Source organism: Sphaeramia orbicularis, chromosome 13 (genome assembly GCF_902148855.1).
Source record: "Sphaeramia orbicularis chromosome 13, fSphaOr1.1, whole genome shotgun sequence".
NCBI lineage: Eukaryota > Metazoa > Chordata > Actinopteri > Kurtiformes > Apogonidae > Sphaeramia > Sphaeramia orbicularis.
Genome location: NC_043969.1, coordinates 29,570,553 through 29,585,423, shown reverse-complemented (window position 1 = coordinate 29,585,423; position 14,871 = coordinate 29,570,553). Strand labels below are relative to the sequence as shown.

The 14,871-nt window shown below is 34.9% G+C and overlaps 1 protein-coding gene across 4 annotated transcripts; it reads left to right on the top strand.

The window, feature by feature from the left end:
- Positions 1 to 201: 201 nt before the first annotated feature.
- LOC115431839 (succinate receptor 1) lies at positions 202 to 11,928 on the top strand. Of its 4 annotated transcripts, XM_030152507.1 has the most exons (4): positions 202 to 438; positions 8,329 to 8,353; positions 8,575 to 8,642; positions 10,318 to 11,928. In XM_030152507.1, the coding sequence occupies exons 3-4, from the start codon at positions 8,616 to 8,618 to the stop codon at positions 11,272 to 11,274; spliced, it is 984 nt and encodes a 327-aa protein (XP_030008367.1). In that variant the 5' UTR covers positions 202 to 438; positions 8,329 to 8,353; positions 8,575 to 8,615; the 3' UTR covers positions 11,275 to 11,928. The 4 variants fall into 4 exon arrangements, with proteins under 4 accessions (XP_030008367.1, XP_030008366.1, XP_030008369.1 ...); XM_030152506.1 differs by lacking the exon at positions 8,329 to 8,353; XM_030152509.1 differs by lacking the exon at positions 8,329 to 8,353 and having other exon boundaries at positions 8,536 to 8,642.
- The last annotated feature ends 2,943 nt before the right edge of the window (positions 11,929 to 14,871 follow it).

Here is a 14,871-nt window from a genome sequence, read left to right as displayed (position 1 = left end):
GCTCCTATCTCCTTCTTGAGGGAATGGGCTATAATTACATGCAGTTTGTACAAAGTTCTTCCTTTTGCTATCAAAAAGAAAAAGCTTTTCCTCTCAATCCCCAAGGGGGGCTATGACAACCCCTATACTCCTAGTCCCGCCCACCCCCTCTGCCCTATCTCAGGCATTTACATGCAAAAAAAACAACATAAGTCACAGAAACCCAAATCATGCCAAAATAAGGACTTCCACAAATGGTTTTTGGAATTAACAGAGAAAGATGCGTCAGGCCTGTGCAGGCGTGCTGACACAACCATAACCATGGGCAGAAGTTTACAAACCAAAGAGGCATATCAATGGAAAAGTGTTTGTGAACAGGTTGGATCTGGGGAAGTTTTGGCCAAAAAAGACGCAGCGCTTTTCGTTTGTACACAGATGTTTTCTGGAAATCGACAACATGTAAGTTTTGATAACAGAAGAGCACATCTTTTACCATCTGACTCTAACTTTCTTTATCACTTTGACTGGTTAAAGTACGGTTTGTGACTTGTATATTTAAAAAAAGAGTGTTTGTATGTGGTTTCTGCTGTGGTGGGAAATGGACCACAATCCAAAAAAGTGCTTGGATGTGTAATATCCATGAAGTTTGGATAATGATGATGATGTGTTTTGTTTTGGGGGGGGGGTTTCGGTAAAAATCAGGTATTTTCCAACATTTAATTCACTGATCATGTAGATGTTGATAAAAGCTCGAAGTAAAGTTTAGGATTATTATATCAATAACAGAGAAAACCAAACAAAAAGTGACTTTTTCAGTCCAACCTGTCATTAACTGAACTTAAACTCAGTGTGTCCAGCCACTGTCATTGATCCAACTCTATGGGTTTTACTGGTGAATCAATGCTGTAGAAGATGACAGTGTTTCCACGGTAACTACGGAGCCTCTGAACATCCAAATGGGTCATGTCTGATTACCATGAAAAGATGAATAACTGCATTTTACACCAGTTATTTACATGTATTAATAAGATTGGTGATTAAACAGGTATTAAACAGTTTAGATCAGCAGATGGTTTTGGTCGCCTATGGCTGTTTGGGTCTTTATGGTCTAAGGCAGGAGGTGAGGCCTGTCGTTGTGAAGTTGTGATCCAGGACAGTTATAGGTGAGGAGTTTGAGTGACAGGATTTGACTGTCACTGTTATTGTAAACTGTTATACATGTGTCCGAAGAGCTCTGTGGATCTGTAGAACTGTAGTTTCATTCATGGACTATAGTCTTTCATAACAGTGCTGTATCTATTATGTGGAACTGTATATAAAAGTTCCCATAACTCTGTCCCATCTGAGTTGACAAATAAAAGTAGGAGTCAGGGACAGTCCTATAGGCTAAATACAATAGACAGAAACATGTAAATTATTTATTATTTATTTATTTATATAGTACTTTTCAAAAACATGAAGAAGGCCAAAGTGCTTTACATCTAAAAACATGATTAGCTTTTGTCTCTATGTTGACTTCTTCCACATTTGTGCTTTTCTGTCCGTGCAGCCTGTATTAAACTCCACCAACAGAAGATGGTGTTTTTCTATTGTTTTGTAAAATATATTTATAGCTGTCTTACACCAACAGAAACTCCCCTGTGTAATATCAACTCTACCCGCTGTTACAGTACAATTAGAGGTGAAGGGGAGAGTTTCTTCTCAGTTGAAGCATTGATCATTATTGGTTTTAAACATCAACCGCCCCCCCACTCCATACACAATATCTAAGTCTGTGGGAATACACCAAACATGTTTAGTACTGACAATACACACACACCATCACACAGAAAATATAACTTTATGGGCCACAGTGGAGAACTCATCGAGATTATTGCTCAAGTATTTAATTAAATATCTTTTTGGAAAATACAATATCACATAGATAAACGTGGGGCTATTTTTCTAATTTCATTAACATTAGAGCATCTAAGAATATGAGGATTTTACGTGATACTAACACTACAAACCTATGATGATCTTATAGACCATGATTTGTATATTGCTGTACAGAGTGGGGAAGCAAAATTTACAATGAACATTTAGTTGTTTTTTCTCAGCAGGCACTACGTCAATTGTTTTGAAACCAAACATATATTGATGTCATAATCATACCTAACACTATTATCCATACCTTTTCAGAAACTTTTGCTCATATGAGTAATCAGGAAAGCAAACGTCAAAGAGTGTGTGATTTGCTGAATGCACTCGTCACACCAAAGGAGATTTCAAAAATAGTTGGAGTGTCCATAAAGACTGTTTATAATGTAAAGAAGAGAATGACTATGAGCAAAACTATTACGAGAAAGTCTAGAAGATACTATTAAAGAAGAATGGGAGAAGTTGTCACCCGAATATTTGAGGAACACTTGTGCAAATTTCAGGAAGCGTGTGAAGGCAGTTATTGAGAAAGAAGGAGGACACATAGAATAAAAACATTTTCTATTATGTAAATTTTCTTGTGACAAATAAATTCTCATGACTTTCAATAAACTAATTGGTCATACACTGTCTTTCAATCCCTGCCTCAAAATATTGAAAATTTTGCTTCCCCACCCTGTATAAAACATTTCAACCTTAAATACATACTTTAGTAAAACCATTTACCATAATAATACTAAAAAATGACTACTTTCACCTCCCTTCATTATTTTAAGTACATTTTACTGATGGCAATTACATAATTTTGCTTAAATCAGATTTTGATGCAGAATTTTGACTTCAAGTAGGCTATCTTCACTGTGTGACATATGTGTTTTTACTCAAGGGAAGGATCTGAATACTTCTTCCACCACTGGAATGTCACTGCAAATCCCTCAGATGTTACAAAGTCTAGAATGAAAACACCATTTGTAACCATGATAAAACTAGAAGGCATGTTACAGTGGTCTGCCAGTAGAGGGCACTCTAATGCTGCATAAACCAGCAAACTTTGAGAGTATAGTTTATTTCAAACACAAGTGTAATACAAAACAGGAAAAAACAAAACAAAAACAATGGAAATTGGAACAACTGTTGTGCCTGAAAGGGAGAAGGAAGAAGCCACTGCTTGTCTAGTCCTACCCCCTGTTTCCAATCCTCAGACTGTTTGTGCCTAATCACATAATATACAATATAAGATTGTGATTATCTATATACATATATACACCCCTACATACCTACATACTTATATACATACAGCCACATACATGAACACATACCAGATTATGTATACATCTGTACACCAACCCACATCTGCACATCTTTGAATGTACATACATACTCCCACACATAATATAATAGAACCTGACAATCCAAATAATAATCACACCCTTCCTTGAGCAGTGTATTGTGACATGGCCATTTCTTTGTACATTGTTTTGAATTTTCCAGTGTTTGGACACTGCCTGAGGTCTACCCCAAACCCATTCCAAAGCGTAACCCCACACACTGATACACACAAACTTTCCCTGGTTGTTCTTACTGCCTGGACTTTTGAAATTCCTACACGCCCCTCTCTATGGACAAATAGTTTTGGATGTTGGCCGGTAGTTCATTTTTTTTGGCTTTATATAGAAGTTGAGCTGTATAAAAAGATTACCAAATCATAGAGTTTTAATAGTTTTGACTGCAGGAATAATAAATGAGTATTATCCCAGTACCTGACTTTATGTAAGACTCTGACTACAAGCTGGAAACTTTGGTTCCAAACTATAATGTGTTGAGGGTTTTAAAAGCTAATTTAATTTAGATGACTAGATGTGATAATCTGGTTTAATCAAATATGTTTTCTTTTCCTTTTCCCAGACTTTAAACTCTGTTATGCAAGAAAATATGAGGAAAAATTTTTTTACTTGCATCCATATACAAGCAATACGACTGTTACTATTGGCTCAAATATTACAGCAAAAAATAATGTTTTGAAGTTGTTTTTTCTAAATCTTTTGGCACTGCCCAGGTAAGTAATACTCCTGTTGAACCCATAGAAATCAGAGGCAGTCTTTGCTGTTCTTGAACTAATAAAAAAAGTGCAGCTCAAGAAAAAGACATTGTACCCGACAGCAGTAAAAGAAAGAAAAATGAATCATGACAAATTGTTTATCTTTTCTATTAAAACTCTATCTAAACTTACTGCCATAAAAGCCAGTCGGTATTAAAAATAGATTTATGTCAGCGACCCACCGTTGACCTACGTTAGAACAAACTCTAACACTGCAGCACAGGAATGCTGGAAGGTTGCTCTTGATCCCGTAATAATAAAGCTAAACAAACCACTGACAGTCCCAGGCTAGGTTTCTTAAGGACATGGCCGTTCTTTTAAACATCGCTTACTTTCTCTGCAGGGCAAGGTAAAAAAAAAAAAAAATTCATCCTGACTTTGTCTCACATGTCTCTCAGCAGCAGATCATGTGCTCTCTAAAGACTGACCAACATTGTACACTGTGTTGCCAAAATATACTGTAGGCTCCCCATCAGAATCAACATCATCAAGATCAGGGTATGTTATGCAACCACAGGAAAGCCTCTCGACACCAAAGCTTCACATTTCAAAAGTCAACACAGTGGTATTGTCTTGTCATCTTCACATCTTTCAGAGCGCTGTGAACAGATGTTGTCATAAACATAATAAGATATAATTATACATTGTCTGAGGTACGCATTTTTTTCACGACAGCTCTTAAACCTTACGGCTTTTGATGTGGAAAAAACAAAACAAAACATTTAACCCTCAAAGAACAGCTGCAGGTCACTAAAAGCATCCACTGATCTAAAATAATCAATAACTTTTTATCATTAATCCTATCAATACATTGTAATAATTCAGGTAAAAAGCAGTTTCTCAGCTTTTCTTTTTTTTTTTTTTTTTTGTAACTCACTTTTTATTGTTTTTTTTTTTTCTTTTCACCCATTAAACATTTTGACACAACAGAATAGAATTATAAGAAAATATACCAATAAAAATACGAAAATCAAATGTTAAAAAAAAACAGCAACTAAAAAAAAACCCCCACAAAAACACACACTCACTTTCTCAGCTTTCCTGCAGCATCGGATATGACTCATTTGGACGTTCAGAGGCTTTGTAAGGAATGAAAATACCATCATCTTCCGCAGCATTGATTCATTAATCGAATCCATGTAGTTTGACAGATGGTAATGTTTGTTTTTATAGTCAGGTAACGATATGTTTCGTTAATTTCATGAGCATCTACACCATCACTGAATAACAGATAGGAAAATAGTTGTCAATCTTTAAGGGTTAAACACTTCTGAGGTGTTTCACTAATCATGTGAAACAATGAACACATGGGTTCTTAAATTCCTGGCTTAGATTTTAAGAATCCACATGTTCAAAGGAGCACGCAGAGTTTCCTGAACAAGCTGAGAAGCAAGTTATCCAGTGCCTGAAAGACAAAAACACTCATTAGACAGTCCTGTTTCTTTTTTGGGGGGGGATTAAAACACAACACATACAGTGCTGTGCAAAAGTCCTGGCCAACATTAGGTTTGTTGGTGTAGTAAAATTACAAAGACCACACATGCATTTCTTTGTCTTAAGATTCAATCTGTAAAAGTGGGAAGTATGTAAAAAAAAAAAAAAAAAAAAAAACAGTTTCAGGGAAAAAACAGCTTCTATAAACCAAAGTGCTAGTATTTAGTGTACACTATCTTTACACTTAACATGTCTTTAAAACTTTTTGTTCAGACAATACCAGATTTATTGCATTATTTTTTAATGTTTTATACCAGATTTCATTCAACACATGTCAGATGTTTCTAACTGTTTGTGTTGCTTCTTGTCATGGGGTCAGGGGTCAAAATAAATAATCATTTTAACCTTTAGAACCTATTTAGTTCAGTTTATTGTGTGTCTTTTAAGACTGTGCACATATTTCCTGTATTTTCTTGTTGTGTTGTTGTTATGTATTTTCATTTTAAACCCTGCAAAAGCTAAAGGTGCCTCAAGTCTTTTGCACAGGACTGTACATTTAACCCATTAAGACCCAAACCTCCACTGGTGACCAGAAGCATCTACTGATCTAAACTGTTTAATACCTGTTGATCCACTAATCCTATCAATACATGTAAATAATTGGTGTAAAATGCAGTTTCATCTTTTCATGGTCATCAGATATGACCCATTTGGACGTTCAGAGGCTTCATAGTGAACATGGAAACACTGTCAACTTTTACAACATTGATTCACCAGTAAAACCCATGGAGTTTGATAACTGATACTGGATGGAGATGTTTGTTTTTACATTCAGTTAGTAATATATTTTACTGAAAAAGTCACTTTTTCTTCAGTTTTCACTGTTTTGATATAAAAACCTTTGAATTTATTGATTTATTATGAACATCACAATTAAATATTGGAAATTAAATATAGGAAAATAGAGGATTTACAATGAAAAATGCAAAATACAGAGGATAATGTTACAATAAATGGTGAGAAATTCACTCAAGAAAGGTTAAATAGAGAGAAAAATTCTTTTGGGAACTGCCACAAAAGTAGCACTGGGTCTTTTTTTAAAGCTAAATGTGCATGTATTACATTTCTTCTTCATAGGTGTGAACTCTTTCCAGAAAGATATTTCAATTAGAGTAAAGAATGTTTTTCAGGGACTCTATTTGCAACTATATTTCGTACATGAGTGGTTGGCATTTTGAAATAAATTTTTAAAAATAAATAAATAAAAAATAGAAAAAGCAATGGTTTAGTACATTGTATTGTAGACTGGATCTGCTTTTTCAACAAAAAATGTTATAAATGTTACCAATAAAAAAGTGCTGCCTGAACATGCTAAAAACATTAAAATATTCTCTATAGCTAGTGTTTGTTTTGTCAGTTGTAGGCCTTTTTTAGTGAAGAGGCATAACAACTCTGGTTCACACTTCAACATACTATAGAAAGTGAAGGTAAAGCACCTTATTACTGGATGCCATCAGGAGAAGATGATGATTAAGTCTATTATGGGCTGCTGTACAAATATGGTGGTGCAACATGTTGGAATAAAGGCTCCTTCTGTAGAATCTACAAACTGTGTGGATTCTTTAAACAGTTCATTCTAAGATAAGAAAAATACAGTGATTTAGGTCATCATACACAAAAACAGATTTATGAATATGATCTTGTATTTCTTTAGTTAAATCCCATGAAATGTATTAATCTGATACACTGAAAATTCATTATTTCATCTCAAGGTTTTGTGCTCAAAGCAAAAATCCAGCTTGATTTAACCCATAGAGACCTGAACAGCCACCGAAAAAATACACTGATCTAAACTATTTAATACCTGTTTATCCACTAATGCTATCACTACAGGTAAATAATTGGTGGAAAATACAGTTTATCATCTTTTCATGGTCATCAGATATGACCCATTTGGACATTCAGAGGCTCTGTAGAGTTATCTTCTACAACATTGAATCACCAGTAAAACCCATGGGGTTCGATAAATGACAGTGGGTGGACACACTTGGTTTATGTTCATTTAAGTATAGATTTAGCAGAAAAAGCCATGTTTTCATCATTTTTCTCTGTTTCTGATATTATGACAGTCAGCTTTAATCTGAGCTTTAATGAACATCTACATTATAATTAAACTAAATATAGGTAAATATTAATTAAAAAAAAAAAAAAATGCAAAATACACACGATAATATTATAATAAATGGTGATAAATCACTTAACTTCTTGAGACCCAGGAAATGTCAGCAAAGTACAAGCTTTTTAGTTTTTTATTAAATAAGTGCCTATATTGGAAACATCATGGTGCAACAGTTTTTTCAGATGCAGTTTTAAAATTTTTTATGGAATGTCCTTTGTGGTGCACAGTTTTCTTTTCTTTTCTTTTTTTTGTATAAAGTTATGAAACTCTTTTCCACAAATGTGGACAGAAAACCCATAGCTGGGTCTTAGGAGGTTAAGAAAGGTTAGATATAGAGGAAGAAATTATTTAGGAACTGAAACAAACGCAGCACTGGGTCTTTATGGGTTAATCATTAATAGGACTTTCATTAGAATCTAATAGTACTAATAAAATAGGTAAAGTAAATATGCAGCCTGCAGTGCCTGAAATAAGGAACTTAGAAGAGAGTCAAAGTATGATCTAATAAAAGAGGAAACTGTTTCGTAGCAGAAAATATGTGTTGAAACTCTTGTCATTTCTTAGATCATTATCAGAAAAGCTATACTTTTCTGTGGTCAAGTTGTTGTTCAAGCCTTCAGAATAACCAGCGCCCAGACACAAAATTTACTGCACAAGGGGACCACTTTGACCACAAAGTTTAGATATTTCCCTTATTATTATTATTTTTTTTTTTTAGGAAGAAGCTATTTTCTCCTGAGCAGGTAAAGATAATGATTAATTAAAATAGAAGGAATGTTGTGAACTGGCAAAACAAAGCTGCTGGGGATTGTAGTTTGGTTTGCAGTATGTCATTCTGCCATATACTGTACTATGCAAATTCAACTCAAAGTTTTCATATTTGTATAACTGTATAAATTCATTTAACAGCGATGTCATATTACAGGAAACGGTACCCTGAGCACTCAGTGTTTACTGTTTTCAGTGTACAGATAGTGGCTGCACCTGCTCACAGCTGCACTTTCTATGCGTGTTGCCATCAACCACTTCACGGTAAGTCCCATTCTAACTTACATTTATGTCCCGCTAACTGCAGTTGGTGCTTTATTGGCAGGTGTTGGGAAGGTTCCTTTAGAGACATAACAATTTCCATAAGTACATACCTACTGGAACTTGAGTCTGTATTAATCAAAGTACTTCAGGTTGGTGACTGTGAGTTTTGAGACATTTTCACTGCAGTTGTAAAAGCTTTACACCGTACAGTAGAGTAATATTACAGCTCTGTTTGTGTTTATTCTTTTATGTTTATGTTTATGCATTTATGTTTATGTTTATGCATTTGGCAGATGCTTTTTTCCAAAGCGACTTACAGGGGAAAACCAATCATATCACTCTATCAATCAAATTTTATTTATATAGCGCCAGATCACCACAAAAAAAGTTATCACATGACACTTTATATATAGAGTTGGTCAAAACCAGACTCTAAGCCAGTTTACAGAAACCCATCAGAATCTTTTATTCTTGAATTCTCAGGAGTGAAAGGTGTTTTTGTCCGACAACAGCCACCCACCTCAGCATGGTTGGCTGGTTACAGATAGGCAGTTCAGGCTCAGATTACTGGGAAAATAGTGCATCGATTTGACTTAGAGACAAGAGATGGCGCCTGGTGTAATAAGACAAACAAAAACAACCCATAAAATTAGAGAATGTGATGGTATAAATGAAAGGAGCTGGTAGATGTAGAGACACACCATCTGACATTTATGATTTTTTTCTAATAACTTTGCTCCAATCACAATTTTTTTATTAGTATTTAACTGAATTACACTTTTTTTTTTCTCTTTTCATCTATGATAGGGGTGTCAAACTCATTTTGATTCAGGGGCCACATTCAGCTAAATGTGAACTGAAGTGGGTCGAACCAGTAAAATAATAACATAATAATATATAAAAAATAATGTCAACTCCAAACTTTTCTCTGTTTTAGAGCGAAAAAAGTACATTTTCATCATGAAAAGGTTTACATCTACAACCTATCCTTTTAAAAGATGTGAATAACATGAACATACTGGAAAAATAAGTGTAATTTTAATGATATTCTGCCTCAGTTTATCGTTTACACATGTACATTATAACTTTTGGATCACAGTGGATCTACAAATACACAAAACATTTAGTAACAGGCGGAATTTTGTTAAAATTGTACTTACTTCTCTTAAGACATTTCAGGTTGTTCATATTTGTTCAGGTTATTCCCATTTTTTGTGAAATTATACTTTGTTTTAATGTCAATACATGAAAATATTTACATTTACAAAGAGAAAAATTTTGAGTTGTCATTATTTATATGTTGTTATGATAGTATTTGACTGAATCCTGCCCACTTGAGATTGAATAAGACTGAATGTGGAACCTGAACTAAAAGGATTATTAATATCTTAGTGTAATTTTTGCATTTCACAAATTCATCCCAAGGGCCGGACTGGACCCTTTGGCGGGCCAGATTTGGCCCCCTGGCCACATGTTTGACACCTGTGATCTATGACAAATGACAATTCACATTTAATCATCTACTTATTTCCCAACAGTACATTGTTTCATTCTAGGTCACAGTGTTTTGCTTCTCTTATCACTCATCCATTCATTTTGTCTCCTCTCCTTTCCCCTCTGCCATCCCTTCATTCTCTTTGCCCTGTTTTATTTTTCTATATCATTTCCTGTCCAGATGTTCAACTGCACACAGATTGATGACGTGCTAGAGATGTACTACCTGTGCCCTTTTTATGCCATCGAGTTCTGCGTCGGTCTCACTGGAAACCTGTTGGTTATACTTGGGTACATCTTTTGTTTGCCTAATTGGCAGAGCTACAACATTTACCTTTTCAGCATGGCTATATCTGACCTCATTTTCCTCTGCACGCTCCCACGCCTCTCCTACCTCTATGCAAACCACCAATCAGAAACCAGCCCCCAAGCTTGCGTCATCAACCGCTACATCTTGCATGTCAATCTCTACTCTTCCATTCTCTTCATGGTCTGGATAAGTATGGACCGGTTCCTGCTCATAAAACACCCGACACGGAACCACTTCCTGTTGAAGAAGCAAACAGCACTGATCATTACGGTGCTGAGCTGGATAGTTGTGAGCGTGGAGGTTACCCCAATGATAGTAGTGATGATCCAGGACCTGCAGAGCAGAAACTGGGCCCTTTGCAAGGACTTTGCCAGTCTACAGAGTCACCAAGGCGTCGATAACTTAGGCTACAGCCTGGGGTTAACATTGACTGGGTACATTTTACCTCTGCTTGGACTGTGCATTTTCTCCCACAAGATTTCACATCTGCTCCAGGTCCAGGAAAGGGCTGTACAGCGCAGTACCACCTCCTTCAAACGGCCTCTCAAGGTCGTCACAACAGTAGCAGTCATGTTTCTGGTTCTTTACACTCCCTACCACGTGATGAGGAATGTCAGAATCGGGGCGCAACAGCCCTGGTCTGGGATGGACCTTTGCACAAACATGTACATAGAAGGTGTATACATCTTGACTCGACCATTGGCCTTTTCACACAGCGTCATAAACCCCATCTTCTACTTCTTCATGGGTGACAAGTTCAGAGAGCTTCTACTTGCTAAAGTCAGGAAGCTGCTGAGAAAGACAGAACAGCAAAGAGAGTCTGTGTGATGAAATCCAAGCTTATGTGCCAAAAGAAATGCAAGAAGTGCAGCTACATAGCCTTTCTTACATCTGCATTTATGAGTGTATTTTATTAAAAGTTTGACGATTAGATTTATTTTTGTTATTTGGGTTAAAATGCAAATCACTGAGAAACAACAATTCACTTGTACAGTTTCAAATACTAATTATTAATTATTATTATTATACCTGGCCTTAAAATAAGTATTTGTTACAAGCTTTTTTTTTTTTTTTTTTTTTTTTAAATCAAATGCATTATTACACAGTTGTGTTTTATGTAGACAAAGATACTAAATGCTATTTTGGAAGGTCTGAAGATGTTGGTTTCAATATCTGGTAAATCATGTGAATGCATTTGATGTTTTTGGATGTTTTTACATATAATGCATTAATATTTCTTTTGTTGGTTGAGTCTTGTTATCATTATTATTATTATTATTATTATTATTATTATTATTATTATTATTATTATTATTATTATTATTATTATTGCCTCTCTCTGACTGACTTATTTCTTTATCTGCCTTTTCCAGTACTTTAACCCGTAAAGACCCAGTGCTATTTTTGTGGCCTCTATATTTAACATTTTCTTAAGTGATTTGTCACCATTTATTATAAAATAATCCTCCAAATTTTACATTTTTCCAGTGAAAATATTTTCCAATATTTCATGTACTAATCATATAGATGTTCATAAAAGCTCAGATTAAAGTTGAGGGTTATTATATCAAAAACATAGAAAATGAAGAAAAGGTGACTTTTTCAGTAAAATATATCATTAACTGAACATAAAACAAGTATTTCCATCCAGTATCAGTTATCAAACTCCATGGGTTTTACTGGTGAATCAATGTTGTAGAAGATGACGGCGTTTCCATGGTAACTATGAAGCCTCTGAACGTCCAAATTGGTCATATCTGATGACCATGAAAAGATGATAAACTGTATTTTAAACCAATTATTTACATGTACTGATAGGATTAGTGGATCAATAGGTATTAAACTGTTTAGATCAGAAGATGGTTTTGGTCGCTGGTGGATGTCTGGGTCTTTATAGGTTGAATGATATTTATTTTCTATAAGTCAAACACAAAATAATAAATTGCACCATACAAAGATGACAACACTTTTTTTTTTTTTTTTTTTTAAAGATATTCTAATGATCCCAGTGTGTTGAAACTAATGCTGAACTTCTGCACCATTATTGTGAAAGCCCCTGATGGTTATCGTAACTGCTTTTTTGGTCAATTTGTTAAACAGTGTCAGAGCGTAAAACTTATTCCACATGACTAAAAGATGTACAATCCTCTCCATGGAATTTTGGCTTTACTTGATGCGTCAGCTATACTTCTTTTGTGCATAATCCAATGTGATGATTTGTTTCACTTAACCCATAAAGACCCAAACATCCACTGGCAACCAAAATAATTCACTGATATAAAACGTCTAATACCTGTTGATCCACTAATCTTATCAATACATGTAAATAATTGGTGTAAAATGCAGTTTGTCATCTTTTCATGGTGAGAATAGAATAGAATAGAATAGAATAGAATAGAATAGAATAGAATAGAATAGAATAGAATAGAATAGGACTTTATTGTCATTGTACTCCAAGTTACAACAAAATTGGTTCAGGATGACCTTACCAAAGCGCAACAAATAAAATAGCAATAAATATAAAAACAATAAAGATAGAAACACACAGAGTAAAAACAATAAAATACAGCATACTGATAGATTTTGATGAAAACGTCACTTTTTATTCAGTTTTCTCCATTTCTGATATAATAACCCTTAACTTTAATCTGAGCTTTTACGAACATCTACATGATGAGTGAATTAAATATAGGAAAATACCTGATTTTCACTTAAAAATGCAAACCACAGAGGAGAATATTAGACTGAATTGTCATAAATCACTTAAGAAAGGAAGAATTCATTTGGGAACGGCCACAAAAGTAGCACTGGGTCTTTGTGGGTTAAATGTAACCATGTGTAAACTACTTATGTTTTATAGCCACCTTAAATATTTTTGTGCTCATTTTTACACATCTTTAAAGATAAACTATTCTATACAATCATGAAGGTTCTTCTCGCTTTTTTTTTTTGTGAATCACACGTTTGTACTCTGAGCCTAGAGTTTTGTTAAACAATCTTCTTTTGACACAATATATTCCCAAAGAAATCATCCAAAGCTTTGGGCTCTCACCGAGGCTCCTTTGTACTGTTCTGTCAGTGACCTTTGGTGCTGAGAACTTTCATTCCGTATCCTTATTAAGCACACTTAACTTCATAGGGCTTTAACGCCTCAGACGGGATCAGGTGCTTTGTGTCAGCCGTGCTTGATCTATCTTTTCATTTACACTGGCGTCCTTCCTGGAATGAGCAAAGAAAAGAAGTGAAATGCTGAGCCTCGTTCTCTGTGTGAGTTTCATTACAAAAACCAAAGGAGTCGCACTGAGGCCGAGCCAACAAGTAAAAAAAAAAAAAAAAAAAAAAAAAAAAGCATGAAAAGTACATATGAGGACAAATGCAAAGCCTGAATAAGTCAGAGTAAGTAAAACAAAACAATATGTCTTTTAATCTAATTCAGGCTACAGAAGTATTTGAGGACACATATTCTTTATAGGAGTTACAAAGAATTGTTTAATATTTACTGTCTTAAACAAATCAGCTCAAGGAAGCAGTAACAGCTGTAATATGAAAATGATGCGGATGTTAAGGTTAATAATTAATGTCAGAGAAAACGGTTTACCTTGAATGGCTTATGTATTACTACCTCAGTATTTGAATAAAAAAGCAATAAATTACTAGGATTATTTGTTCATCTAATATATGAGCAGTGTGTACATGTGAACTGGTACATTCCTGTGTGTGTGCACATATGTATAATCCCTTGAAAACAACTACACTTTAACCCTTTCCACCATCATCTTCCATAATCCATTTCACGTTACTGTTATTATCCCTCAAAAACTATGAAGGAATTTGGTAACAATCCCAGCACTTTACATTCTGTGCACATGTACAGTATATGCACACAAAGGCTGAATACAGAAAAAAACACAACCAAGCACAGTGCATAGCACACAAACAGTCCACTCCAGAATGTTTTGTTTAATGTGTTTTGATGAACGAGGTTGACCTACTTGAATCATCCTATTGTATAAATGGTTTTTGCACACACTCATGCATCATTTTCTTTGCGAGCCAGAAAAAACATATTTTTTTCCAGCCTCTCTAGTAGAAAGTGAGTAGGTGTTTTGGTGGTAGATTTCAGCACAGATCAACTCTACACATCCCTCAACTATCAACTCTACAGCTGCAGTGGGATAAACTTCATTCACCAGAGACACCAGGTGGATTTTGATGCATCTTTTTCTCAGAATACGATGCAGTTGACTTTTTTTTTTTTTTTGGAAAGTACTGCTGCACTATACGGTCGAGTGGGTTTGCGTCTCTCTTCTCAAGCACAACATTCACGCTTTATTTTGTACATAACTTCGCACACATACGATAAATACAACAGAAACAATGAAAGGTCAAGTCAAGTTTATTGTCAGAAAACACTTAAATTAAAAT